We start from the raw sequence: 14,316 nt of genomic DNA, 5'->3' as shown, positions 1-14,316 counted from the left end.
ATTGTGACTGAAGGTTTCGACAAGCTGATATCACTTTAGATGTCTCATGTCTATCAAAGATAGAGTCATGGATACTGAATCTATCTGAAAAACCTAAAAAGGTTACCTAAGTCTGAGGGAATCAATGAACTTTTTGGTAAATTGATCCTCCAACCATGATGTTGAAGAAACAACACAAGTCGATTCGAATGAGATTCTGCTAAATATGAAGACTGAGCAAGTACCAAGATATCGTCCAAATAAGGAATACCACAATACCCTGTGTTCTCTGATTACAGACAGAAGGGCCACCGAGAATCTTCGTAAAAAATTCTTGGAGCTGTAAGCTAGGCCAAACGGCAGAGCCACAAACTGGTAATGCTTATCTAGGAAAGAGAATCTCAGAAACTGATAGTAATCTGGATGAATCGGAATATGCAGATATGCATCCTGTAAATCTATAGTAGACATATAATGCCCTTGTTGAACAAAAAGGCAGTATAGTCCTTACAGTTACCATTTTGAATGTTGGTATCCTTACATAACGATTCAATATTTTTAGATCCAGAACTGGTCTGAAGGAATTTTCCTTCTTTGGTACAATGAAGAGATTTGAATAAAACCCCAGTCCCTGTTCCAGAACTGGAACTGGCAAAATTACTCCAGTCAACTCTAGATCTGGAAACACATTTCAGAAATGCTTGAGCCTTCGCTGGGTTTACTGGGACACGGAAAGAAAAAAAATCTCGTTGCAGGAGGCCTTATCTTGAAGACAATTCTGTACCCTTCTGAAACACATGTTCTGAATCCAAAGATTGTGAACGGGAATTGATCCAAATTTCTTAAGAAAAACGTAATCTGCCCCCTACCAGCTGAGCTGGAATGAGGACCCGCACCTTCATGTGGACTTAGGAGCTGGCTTTGATTTTCTAAAAGGCCTTGGATTTATTCCAGACTGGAGATGGTTTCCAAACTGATACCGCTCCTGAGGATGAAGGATCAGGTTTTTTCTTCCTTGTTGTAACAAAGGAATGAAAACGATCATTACCCCTGGAAAAGAAAGGGAAAGCAGAGTAGACTTAGAAGAAATAACAGCATTCCAAGTCTTAAGCCATAAAGCCTCTTCTAGCTAAAATAGCTAGAGACATATACCTGACATCAACTCTAATGATATCAAAGATGGCATTACAAATAAAATTATTAGCATGATTGAAGACTAAAAAATGCTATGAGAAATTATGATCTGTTACTTGTTGCGCTAAAGCTTCTAACCAAAAAGATGAAGCTGCAGCAACATCCGCTAAAGATATAGCAGGTCTAAGAAGATTACCCTGAAAACATAAGTAAGCTTTTCTTGAAAAGGATTCAATTTTCCTATCTAAAGGGATCCTTAAGGAGTAGTACCATCTGCCGTAGGAATAGTACGCTTCCTTAACAAGAGTAGAGACAGCCCCATCAACTTAGGGATTTTGTCCCAAAACTCCTAATCTGTCAGATGGCACAGGAAGTATAATTGCTATAAAAACGTTAGTGAAGGAGTAAATGAATTACCCCAAATTATCCATCTCCCTGGAAATTACTTCAGAAATCGCACTAGGGACAGGAAATAACTTCTGGAATAACTAACTACAGGGAGAGATTAAAAACTTATCCTAAACGTTTATATTATAGTCAATACAAGAGGACCAGAATCCTCAATTTCTAATGCAATTAGGACTTCTTTAAGTAAAGAGAACGAATAAATTTCATTTTAAATAAATATGAAGATTTATCAGCATCAACCTCTGAGACAGAATCCTCTGAACCTAGAAGAACCATTATCAGAATCAGAATGATGATGGTTCATTTAAAAATTCATCTGAAAAATTAGAAGTTTTAAAGGACTTTTTACATTTACTAGAAGGGAGGAATAACAGACATAGCCTTCTTAATGGATTAAAAAACAAAATCTCTTATGTTACTCAGGAACACTCTGAAGTATTAGATGTTGACAGAACAGCAACAGGTAATGTAACAGTACTTAAAGGAAATATATCTGCATAAACAGTTTGTCATGACAAAACAGTACAAACAACAGCTGGAGGAACAGATACCATAAGTTTACAGTAGATACACTTAGCTTTGGTAGCTCCAGCCCCAGGCAGGGATATTCCAGAAGTATCTTCTGACTCAGCTTCAACGTGGGACATCTTGCAATATGTAATAGAAAAAACAACATATAAAGCAAAATTGATCAAATTCCTTAAATGACAGTTTCAGGAATGGGAAAAAAATGCCAGTGAATAAGCTTCTAGCAACCAGAAGCAAAAAATCAATGAGACTTAAATAATGTGGAGACAAAAGTGACACCCATATTTTTTCGCGCCAAAAAAGACGCCCACATTATTTGGCGCCTAAATGCTTTTGGCGCCAAAAATGACGCCACATCCGGAACGCCAACACTTTTGGCGCAAAAGAACGTCAAAAAATGACGCAACTTCCGGCGACACGTATGACGCCGGAAACAGAAAATAATTTTTGCGCCAAAAAAGTCTGCGCCAAGAATGACGCAATAAAATGAAGCATTTTCAGCCCCCGCGAGCCTAACAGCCCACAGGAAAAGTCAAATTTTTAAGGTATGAAAAAAATGAATTATTCATATGCATTATCCCAAATATGAAACTGACTGTCTGAAATAAGGAATGTTGAACATCCTGAGTCAAGGCAAATAAATGTTTGAATACATATATTTAGAACTTTATATAAAAAGTGCCCAACCATAGCTTAGAGTGTCACAGAAAATAAGACTTACTTACCCCAGGACACTCATCTACATGTAGTAGAAAGCCAAACCAGTACTGAAACGAGAATCAGTAGAGGAAATGGTATATATAAGAGTATATCGTCGATCTGAAAAGGGAGGTAAGAGATGAATCTCTACGACCGATAACAGAGAACCTATGAAATAGACCCCGTAGAAGGAGATCACTGCATTCAAATAGGCAATACTCTCCTCACATCCCTCTGACATTCACTGCACGCTGAGAGGAAAACCGGGCTCCAACCTGCTGCGGAGCGCATATCAACGTAGAATCTAGCACAAACTTACTTCACCACCTCCATAGGAGGCAAAGTTTGTAAAACTGATTTGTGGGTGTGGTGAGGGGTGTATTTATAGGCATTTTGAGGTTTGGGAAACATTGCCCCTCCTGGTAGGAATGTATATCCCATACGTCACTAGCTCATGGACTCTTGCTAATTACATGAAAGAAATACAAATATTATTGCACACTTTTGTAATGTCTGCATCTCTTACCCATGCGAAAATGCAGTACACGCCCCTTAGCAAGACACCCTGTTTTCGAGGGTAAAAAGTGGCTTTAGATTATTCCACCAGGAAATAGAAGTACTGGCGACAATTCTTTAATAATCTCGCCAGCCTAAAGACCTTTAGATCATTGGCCCTGTGTGTGTTCGTTTGGCTTCTAAGAAACATCCAAACATGACCACATCACTAAGTGTAATCTCTGAAAGTAGCATGGGAAGCTCACTATATTTGTGCTGAGTTCAACTGCTAGGGTAATGCAGCCTTTGATTGGCTGCATCGACTAGTATCTTGAAAAAAAAAAAAGTACACGCAATGTAAAATGGCAGACCAAGCTCTTTCAACACAGGAACAATATTCAAACAAAACCCAGGCTTTATACTAGCAACGCAACAATGGACGTGACCTTTCACATTAATACATCAGTATTGTGACATAACACAAGTATATATAAATTATAGCTGCAGAGGAAATACACATGTGAATAATTAGAAACCATTTTATAATGAAGTAAAAGCAATCAATAAAAGCTACCTTGACCGCCTCTGATAACATTTGATCCTTCTCTCTTTCATCTGTAGAATGCACTTCAATTCTGGTTGTTTAATTCCATCATCTGCTGGGCCTTGGTTCATTCAGAAGTGTCTGAGCTTGCTGCTCTCGTAACAAGGCATTGTTTAGCTCTTCACAAGCACATAGAAACTTCTCATAAGGAACACATTTCTGAGAAACAAACATTTCTTAGTCAGAGATCAGCAATCTAAATATTTCTATCATTTACCATAAAAATTTGCATCTAACAATCACAAGAGCAAACTAAGAAAACAAAGCAGAAATCTGGACAATAATCAGTACATATAACAACACAATTAGAGACACTCACAGACTGTTTGCTGTGCTCATTACATGTTTCTGCATTGTTAGTATTCTTTTGAAGTTCATTCATTTTTTGCTTCAGGTCTGATAACTCTAAGCGCAGAGAGCGACGCTCCACTTCTGTTGTATGCAGGCGTTGCGTAAAATCAAATATTTGCTTCTTTGAAAGTTGTGACACATTTCTATTAGGAGACATAATAATACTGCCTAATGACTTTTATTAAAAACAAAAACACAACATTAAATTGTATGGAAAACATTATAAAGTACTTCTATTATGTATTTTGATTTTGAATGTAATTTAGATGTGACAATAGTGAATTTTCCACAACCCTCAGAGAGGCAGAAGTGGATCCTGCAGAATCCAGAACTCAGACCTTGCAACATGTTACAATCTCCTTGATCAATGCAGGTGCTCATATCTGTCATTAAAGGGTCACATCAAGTCAAAATAACCTTTTTATGAATCAGATAGAACATGCAGTTTTAAGACACTTTCAATTTACTTCCATTATCAAATTTTGCACAATCTTTTTCTATTCACACTTTCTGGGGAACAAAATCCTACTGAGTATATGTACAAGCTCACAGGGTATACGAATACTAGTCTGTGATTGGCTGATGTCTGTCACATGATACAGGTGGCCGGTAAAATGAGAAAGAAAAGAATTTGTCAAAAAAATTGAAGAATTAGAAGAGTAAGTGCTATTGCATTGTCTTTTTATTGTGTACTTGTTTAGTATGTAATTCTACAGCTTGAGTTTTGTCCATTAAGTGGCCACAAACAAAATAGATAAACATATTTGTCTAGAGGCTTTCAAAGGGTATGTCATTTGGTCTCCAAAAACAATACAAATTCTTATAACAAAAAAGTTTATTTTTTGTATGTAGATTTTTTGCAATACAGGTTTACATTGCTGGCATACTATTTACAGTCTGGGATTTTGGAATAATTACAGATTTTGGACTCAGTATTGAGAATTGGTACCTGTTTAAATAAAATAAAATAAAAAAGATTACTTCTTAAATTCTAAAGAAAGAATGTGATGATACATTATCTACAAGGAAACTCATTCTAATAAAAGATGGTGCATGTTGTTCACAGGTTATATCTATATTCATACCAATTAATCTGACTGAAGATATTAATGGAATAGGAAAGTCTAAATTAAACTTGAATAAATCAGATTTAAGACACTTAAATTCACTTCTATTTACAAAGGTGCAAAAAATTTACAAAAACCTGGCACATCCTCTGGAGTTTCAAGCGCTGGAAGCGATGGAGATCGCTTCCAGCCACTTTCAAGGTATTGCAGTAATGCCTCGATATTGAGGCCTCACTGCAATACCCTTTTTTACCCACCAATGCAGAGAGAGCCACTCTGTGGCCCTCTCTGCATCAGCCAGTGATGGTACCGATCGTTGGTGGGTGGGAGCCATAGCAGGGAGGCGGGTGGGCGGCCCATCCCTGGTCAATTACATATCCTGTGTCCCTGAAGTGTGCGCAAATGTGCGGGAGAGTGCGCAAGGGGGGTGGTGGCGTGCGCAAGCTACTTTTTACATTAAGTAAAATGTATGGGAAGGAGGGAGGGGGGGAATACATGTCGGGAAAGGGATCTGGGAGGGGGTAGGGAATTGAGGGGGGCAGCTACACTACAGAAAAATTATTTTTTATATAAAAAAAATAATAAAAAACTATTTTTTCAGCAAGCTGGGTACTGGCAGACAGATGCTAGTACCCAAGATGGTGGCATATAGGTAGAGGGGGAGGGTTAGAAAGCTGTTTGGGGAGGTCAGGGAAGTTAGGGGCTAAGGGGGGTCCAAAACTGCAGAACTTTCTGCCAGTACTTAAGATGGTGGTGACAATTGTGAGGTGGGGGAGGGAAGAGCTGTTTGAGAGGGGTCAGGGAGGGATCAGGAGGTGGGATGTGTCAGGTGGGAGGCTGATCTCTACACTAAAGCTAAAATTAACCCTACAAGCTACCTAATTAACTCCTTAACTGCTGGGCCTAAATACAAGTGTGGTGCGCAGCTGCATTTAGTGGCCTTCTAATTACTAAAAAGTAAAGTCAAAGCCATAAATGTCTTGCTATTTCTGAACAAAGGGGATACCAAAGAAACAATTACACCCATTTGTGTCATAATTGCACAAGCTGTTTGCAAATAATTTCAGTGAGAAACCTAAAGTTTGTGAAAATGTTAACTTTTTTTTTATTTAATCGCATTTGGCGGTGAAATGGTGGCATGAAATATACCAAAACGGGCCTAGATCAATACTTTGGGTTGTCTACTAAAATAAATATATGCATGTGAAGGGTTATTCAGAGATTCCTGACAGATATCAGTGTTATAATGTAACTATCACTAATTTGAATTAAAAAAAAATGGCTTGGAAATAGAAAAGTGCTACTTGTACTTATTGCCCTATAACTTGCTAACAAAAGCAATGAACATGTAAACATTGGGTATTTCTAAACTCAGAACAAAATTTGGAAACTATTTAGCATTGGAGTTTTTTGGTGGTTGTAGATGCGCAAGAGATTTTAGGGGTCAAAGTTAGAAAAAGTGTGTTTTTTTCCCATTTTTTCATCATATTTTATAATTTTTTATAGTAAATTATATGATATGATGAAAATAATGGTATCTTTAGAAAGTCCATTTAATGGCGAGAAAAACTGTATATAATATGTGTGGGTACAGTAAATGAGTAAGAGGAAAAGTACAAATAAACACAAACACGGGCAGAAATGTAAAAATAGCCCTGGTCCCTTAACAGTAAGAAAATTTAAAAATGGTCTGGTCACTAAGGGGTTAAAGGAACACTAAAGTAAAAAAAATAAACTTTCATGATTCAGATCATGCAGTTATATGAGACTTTCCAATTTATTTCCATTATCAAATGTCCACAGTCTTTTTATATGCTCACTTGGATGCACCAAGTTTACAGTGTTAATGTATATGAGTCTGTGATTGGCTGATGGGTGTTACATGATACTGGAGCCAGCAAACTAAAGTTAGGGAGGGTTCCCTACACTACAAAAAATGGTTAAAAAAATTAACCTTACAAGCTACCTGATTAACCCCTTCACTGTGGGGAATATTTGAAGTGTGGTGCTCCGGTGCAATTAGCAACCTTCTAATTACCAAAAAAACAATAGCAAAGCCATACATGCCTCCTATTTCTGAGCAAAGGGGATCCCAGAGAAGATTTAACAACCATTTGTGTTATGACTGCACAAGCAGTATGTAAAAAATTTAAGTGAGAAACCAAAAGTTTGTGGAAAAGTTAACAATATGTATATATGATCAGATTTGGTGGTGAAACAGTAACATTACATATATACCAAAATGGGCCTAGATCAATACCTTGGATTGTCTACTAAAAATATATATATATTTCTGTTTAAATTGAGTGATAGCAAAAAATGCTAAACATTCTCCGGTACTTTGGGGAAGTTTTTTCTCTAAACATTCTGGTCCTGAAGGGGTTAATTTGCTATGAACTAAAACATTTGTTAGAGACTCTTCTGATAGAAAGAACTGTTACAGTGGAAATAAAATCCTTTAGATGTGTCTTCCTTCTTGAAAACTGAGATAGAAAAAGACGGCAATGATGGGGTTTTTTAAGCAAAAGCTTGATAGTGGGCACAGTATTTTAATTTTGTTAAACCTAGGTTGAACTTGGCTGTATGGTTTTTAGTATATAATTTAGTTTGTGGGTTTTCAGCTGGATTCTGTATTTATGGGATGTTTGTATTTGTCTTGACGGAGAAGCTGCTAGTCTTTTGGGAGAACCAAGCAATAATTTAGGGTTTGTGTCTAGACCTGCATTACGCTCCTTTAGATTAATAGATTTATGGGAACTGAGACAAAAATGTAATGCAACCTGGTGGTGGTGATAAGATTTGTGATATTGTCCTTTTATCATTGTAGTTTAAATAATATTCCTCTAAACCAGTGTTAATAAAACTTTTTTTCTGTTGACCCAGTGAAATATCTTTTAAACCCAAACCATTTGCTTAGTATTAAAAATAATAAAATAAATAAGTAATTTAAAACTTTTGACTCAACAGTTAATACATATTACATTAATTTAAAAACATACTTTATATTAAATCAAATATGACATCTGATCAGATGAATGTTCCCAGCACCTCTCTAAGAAGCAACATGACCAAAACCTTTTTTTCTTTACATAAAAGGGTAGGGTATTGGTTAAACATGAGATAGAAAAGACTCTAAAAGAATACTTAGCCTTAAATGACATGAACGAACTGTGCCCCACCACAGTTTGGAAGTCATATAAAAGTCATATAAACAGAGAGCTAAGTTGGTGTGCCAACAAAAGGAAAAAACATAATTTATGCTTACCTGATAAATTTATTTCTCTTGTAGTGTATCCAGTCCACGGATCATCCATTACTTGTGGGATATTCTCCTTCCCAACAGGAAGTTGCAAGAGGATCACACACAGCAGAGCTGCTATATAGCTCCTCCCCTCACTGCCATATCCAGTCATTCGACCGAAACAAGACGAGAAAGGAGAAACCATAGGGTGCAGTGGTGACTGTAGTTTAATTAAAATTTAGACCTGCCTTAAAAGGACAGGGCGGGCCGTGGACTGGATACACTACAAGAGAAATAAATTTATCAGATAAGCATAAATTATGTTTTCTCTTGTTAAGTGTATCCAGTCCACGGATCATCCATTACTTGTGGGATACCAATACCAAAGCTAAAGTACACGGATGATGGGAGGGACAAGGCAGGAACTTAAATGGAAGGAACCACTGCCTGTAGAACCTTTCTCCCAAAAACAGCCTCCGAAGAAGCAAGAGTGTCAAATTTGTAAAATTTTGAAAAGGTGTGAAGCGAAGACCAAGTCGCAGCCTTGCAAATCTGTTCAACAGGGGCCTCATTTTTAAAGGCCCAGGTGGAAGCCACAGCTCTAGTAGAATGAGCTGTAATCCTTTCAGGGGGGCTGCTGTCCAGCAGTCTCATAGGCTAAGCGTATTATGCTCCAAAGCCAAAAGGAGAGAGAGGTTGCCGAAGCTTTTTGACCTCTCCTCTGTCCAGAGTAAACGACAAACAGGGCAGATGTTTGACGAAAATCTTTAGTAGCCTGTAAGTAAAACTTCAAGGCACGGACTACGTCCAGATTATGCAAAACACATTCCTTCTTTGAAGAAGGATTAGGACACAATAATGGAACAACAATCTCTTGATTGATATTCCTGTTAGAAAACCACCTTAGGTAAAAACCCAGGTTTGGTTCGCAGAACTACCTTGTCTGAATGAAAAATCAGATAAGGAGAATCACAATGTAAGGCAGATAACTCAGAGACTCTTCGAGCTGAGGAAATAGCCATCAAAAACAGAACTTTCCAAGATAAAAGTTTAATATCAATGGAATGAAGGGGTTCAAACGGAACTCCCTGAAGAACTTTAAGAACCAAGTTTAAGCTCCAGGGGGAAGCAACAGTTTTAAACACAGGCTTAATCCTAACCAAAGCCTGACAAAATGCCTGGACGTCTGGAACTTCTGCCAGACGCTTGTGCAAAAGAATAGACAGAGCAGAGATCTGTCCTTTTAAAGAACTAGCTGATAAGCCTTTGTCCAAACCCTCTTGGAGAAAGGACAATATCCTAGGAATCCTAACCTTACTCCATGAGTAATTCTTGGATTCACACCAATAAAGATATTTACGCCATATCTTATGGTAGATTTTCCTGGTGACAGGCTTCCGAGCCTGTATTAAGGTATCAATGACTGACTCGGAGAAGCCACGCCTTGATAGAATCAAGCGTTCAATCTCCATGCAGTCAGTCTCAGAGAAATTAGATTTGGATGATTGAAAGGACCTTGTATTAGAAGGTCCTGCCTCAGAGGCAGAGTCCATGGTGGAAGAGATGACATGTCCACTAGGTCTGCATACCAGGTCCTGCGTGGCCACGCAGGCGCTATCAGAATCACTGATGCTCTCTCCTGTTTGATTTTGGCAATCAGTCGAGGGAGCAGAGGAAACGGTGGAAACACATAGGCCAGGTTGAAGAACCAAGGAGCTGCTAGAGCATCTATCAGCGTTGCTCCCGGGTCCCTGGACCTGGATCCGTAACAAGGAAGCTGGCGTTCTGGCGAGACGCCATGAGATCCAGTTCTGGTTTGCCCCAACGATGGACCAGTTGAGCAAACACCTCCGGATGGAGTTCCCACTCCCCCGGATGAAAAGTCTGACGACTTAGAAAATCCGCCTCCCAGTTCTCTACGCCTGGGATGTGGATCGCTGACAGGTGGCAAGAGTGAGACTCTGCCCAGTGAATTATCTTTGAGACTTCTAACATCGCTAGGGAACTCCTGGTTCCCCCTTGATGGTTGATGTAAGCCACAGTCGTGATGTTGTCCGACTGAAATCTGATGAACTGAGGCCAAGCTAGAAGAGCATTGAATATTGCTCTTAACTCCAGAATATTTATTGGGAGGAGTTTCTCCTCCTGAGTCCACGATCCCTGAGCCTTCAGGGAGTTCCAGACTGCACCCCAACCTAATAGGCTGGCATCTGTTGTTACAATCGTCCAATCTGGCCTGCAAAAGGTCATACCCTTGGACAGATGGACCCGAGAAAACCACCAGAGAAGAGAATCTCTGGTCTCTTGATCCAGATTTAGTAGAGGGGACTAATCTGAGTAATCCCCATTCCACTGACTTAGCATGCATAATTGCAGCGGTCTGAGATGCAGGCGCGCAAATGGCACTATGTCCATTGCCGCTACCATTAAGCCGATTACTTCCATGCACTGAGCCACTGACGGGCGTGGAATGGAATGAAGGACACGGCAAGCATTTAGAAGTTTTGATAACCTGGACTTCGTCAGGTAAATTTTCATCTCTACAGAATCTATAAGAGTCCCTAGGAAGGAGACTCTTGTGAGTGGTGATAGAGAACTCTTTTCCACGTTCACTTTCCACCCATGCGACCTCAGAAATGCCAGAACTATCTCTGTATGAGACTTGGCGATTTGAAAGCTTGACGCCTGTATCAGGATGTCGTCTAGATACGGAGCCACCGCTATGCCTCGCGGTCTTAGAACCGCCAGAAGTGAGCCCAGAACCTTTGTAAAAATTCTCGGGGCAGTGGCCAACCCGAAGGGAAGAGCTACAAATTGGTAATGCCTGTCTAGAAAGGCAAACCTTAGGAACCGATGATGATCTTTGTGAATCGGTATGTGAAGGTAGGCATCCTTTAAGTCCACTGTGGTCATGTACTGACCCTCTTAGATCATGGGTAGGATGGTCCGAATAGTTTCCTTTTTGAATGATGGAACTCTGAGGAATTTGTTTAAGATCTTTATATCCAAGTTTGGTCTGAAGGTTCCCTCTTTCTTGGGAACCACAAACAGATTTGAATAAAATCCCTGTCCTTGTTCCGTCCGCGGAACTGGATGGATCACTCCCATTACTAGGAGGTCTTGCACACAGCTTAGGAATGCCTCTTTCTTTATCTGGTTTGCTGATAACCTTGAAAGATGAAATCTCCCTTGTGGAGGAGAAGCTTTGAAGTCCAGAAGATATCCCTGAGATATGATCTCCAACGCCCAGGGATCCTGAACATCTCTTGCCCACGCCTGGGCGAAGAGAGAAAGTCTGCCCCCCACTAGATCCATTTCCGGATAGGGGGCCGTTCCTTCATGCTGTCTTGGGGGCAGCAGCAGGCTTTCTGGCCTGCTTGCCCTTGTTCCAGGACTGGTTAGGTTTCCAGGCCTGTCTGGAATGAGCAACAGTTCCCTCTTGTTTTGAAGCGGAGGAAGTTGATGCTGCTCCTGCCTTGAAATTTCGAAAGGCACGAAAATTAGACTGTTTGGCCTTTGATTTGGCCCTGTCCTGAGGAAGGGTATGACCCTTGTCTCCAGTAATGTCAGCAATAATTTCCTTCAAGCCAGGCCCGAATAAGGTCTGCCCCTTGAAAGGAATGTTGAGTAATTTAGACTTTGAAGTCACGTCAGCTGACCAGGATTTAAGCCATAGCGCCCTACGCGCCTGGATGGCGAATCCGGAATTATTAGCCGTTAGTTTAGTCAAATGAACAATGGCATCAGAAACAAATGAGTTAGCTAGCTTAAGCGTTCTAAGCTTGTCAATAATTTCATTCAATGGAGCTGTCTGGATGGCCTCTTCCAGGGCCTCAAACCAGAATGCCGCCGCAGCAGTGACAGGCGCAATGCATGCAAGGGGCTGTAAAATAAAACCTTGTTTTATCCAGATCCATTGGATCTGAAAAAGCACAACTGTCCTCAACCGGGATAGTGGTACGCTTTGCTAAAGTAGAAACTGCTCCCTCCACCTTAGGGACCGTCTGCCATAAGTCCAGTGTAGTGGCGTCTATTGGAAACATTTTTCTAAATATAGGAGGTCGGGAAAAGGGCACACCGGGTCTATACCACTCCTTGCTAATAATTTCTGTAAGCCTTTTAGGTATAGGAAAAACGTCAGTACACACCGGCACCGCATAGTATCTATCCAGCCTACACAATTTCTCTGGAATTGCAACTGTGTTACAGTCATTCAGAGCAGCTAATACCTCCCCAAGCAATACACGGAGGTTCTCAAGCTTAAATTTAAAATTAGAAATCTCTGAATCAGGTTTCCCCGAGTCAGAGATGTCACCCACAGACTGAAGCTCTCCGACCTCATGTTCTGCATACTGTGACGCAGTATCAGACATGGCTCTAACAGCATTTGCGCGCTCTGTATCTCTCCTAACCCCAGAGCTATCGCGCTTGCCTCTTAATTCAGGCAATCTAGATAATACCTCTGACAGGGTATTATTCATGATTGCAGCCATGTCCTGCAAGGTAATCGCTATGGGCGTCCCTGATGTAATTGGCGCCATATTAGCGTGCGTCCCCTGAGCGGGAGGCGAAGGGTCTGACACGTGGGGAGAGTTAGTCGGCATAACTTCCCCCTCGACAGAACCCTCTGGTGATAATTCTTTTATAGATAAAGACTGATCTTTACTGTTTAAGGTGAAATCAATACATTTAGTACACATTCTCCTATGGGGCTCCACCATGGCTTTCAAACATAATGAACAAGTAGGTTCCTCTGTGTCAGACATGTTTAAACAGACTAGCAATGAGACTAGCAAGCTTGGAAAACACTTTAAAACAAGTTTACAAGCAATATAAAAAACGTTACTGCGCCTTTAAGAAACACAAATTTTCACAAATTCTCCCAAATTTTGAAATAACAGTGAAAAAATGCAGTTACACTAACGAAATTTTTACAGTGTATGTAATAAGTTAGCAGAGCATTGCACCCACTTGCAAATGGATGATTAACCCCTTAATACCAAAAACGGAATAACAAATGACAAAAACGTTTTTTAAACAGTCACAACAACTGCCACAGCTCTACTGTGGCTTTTTACCTCCCTCAATACGACTTTTGAAGCCTTTTGAGCCCTTCAGAGAAGTCCTGGATCATGCAGGAAGAAGCTGGATGTCTGTGTCTGTAATTTTTGCTGTGCAAAAAAACGCTAAAATAGGCCCCTCCCACTCATATTACAACAGTGGGAAGCCTCAGGGAACTGTTTCTAGGCAAAATTCAAGCCAGCCATGTGGAAAAAACTAGGCCCCAATAAGTTTTATCACCAAACATATGTAAAAAACGATTAAACATGCCAGCAAACGTTTTAAAATACACTTTTATAAGAGTATGTATCTCTATTAATAAGCCTGATACCAGTCGCTATCACTGCATTTAAGGCTTTACTTACATTACTTCGGTATCAGCAGCATTTTCTAGCAAATTCCATCCCTAGAAAAATATTTTAACTGCACATACCTTATTACAGGAAAACCTGCACGCTATTCCCCCTCTGAAGTTACCTCACTCCTCAGAATATGTGAGAACAGCAAAGGATCTTAGTTACTTCTGCTAAGATCATAGAAAACGCAGGCAGATTCTTCTTCTAAATACTGCCTGAGATAAACAGTACACTCCGGTACCATTTAAAAATAACAAACATTTGATTGAAGAAATAAACTAAGTATAAAACACCACAGTCCTCTTACGACCTCCATCTTAGTTGAGAGTTGCAAGAGAATGACTGGATATGGCAGTGAGGGGAGGAGCTATATAGCAGCTCTGCTGTGGGTGA

At 39.9% G+C, this 14,316-nt stretch overlaps 1 protein-coding gene across 1 annotated transcript in view; it reads right to left on the bottom strand.

Moving 5' to 3' along the window:
• The window catches only part of CCDC171 (coiled-coil domain containing 171), an 849,190-nt gene that overhangs the window by 365,467 nt on the left and 469,407 nt on the right, over positions 1-14,316 (bottom strand). The window contains 2 exon segments of the mRNA XM_053700001.1: positions 3,818-4,006; positions 4,167-4,373. Coding sequence (XP_053555976.1) covers positions 3,818-4,006; positions 4,167-4,373 — 396 coding nt within the window.

Source organism: Bombina bombina, chromosome 2 (genome assembly GCF_027579735.1).
Source record: "Bombina bombina isolate aBomBom1 chromosome 2, aBomBom1.pri, whole genome shotgun sequence".
In the NCBI taxonomy this organism is placed as follows: Eukaryota; Metazoa; Chordata; class Amphibia; order Anura; family Bombinatoridae; genus Bombina; species Bombina bombina.
This window is presented reverse-complemented; position numbering and strand designations above follow the sequence as displayed.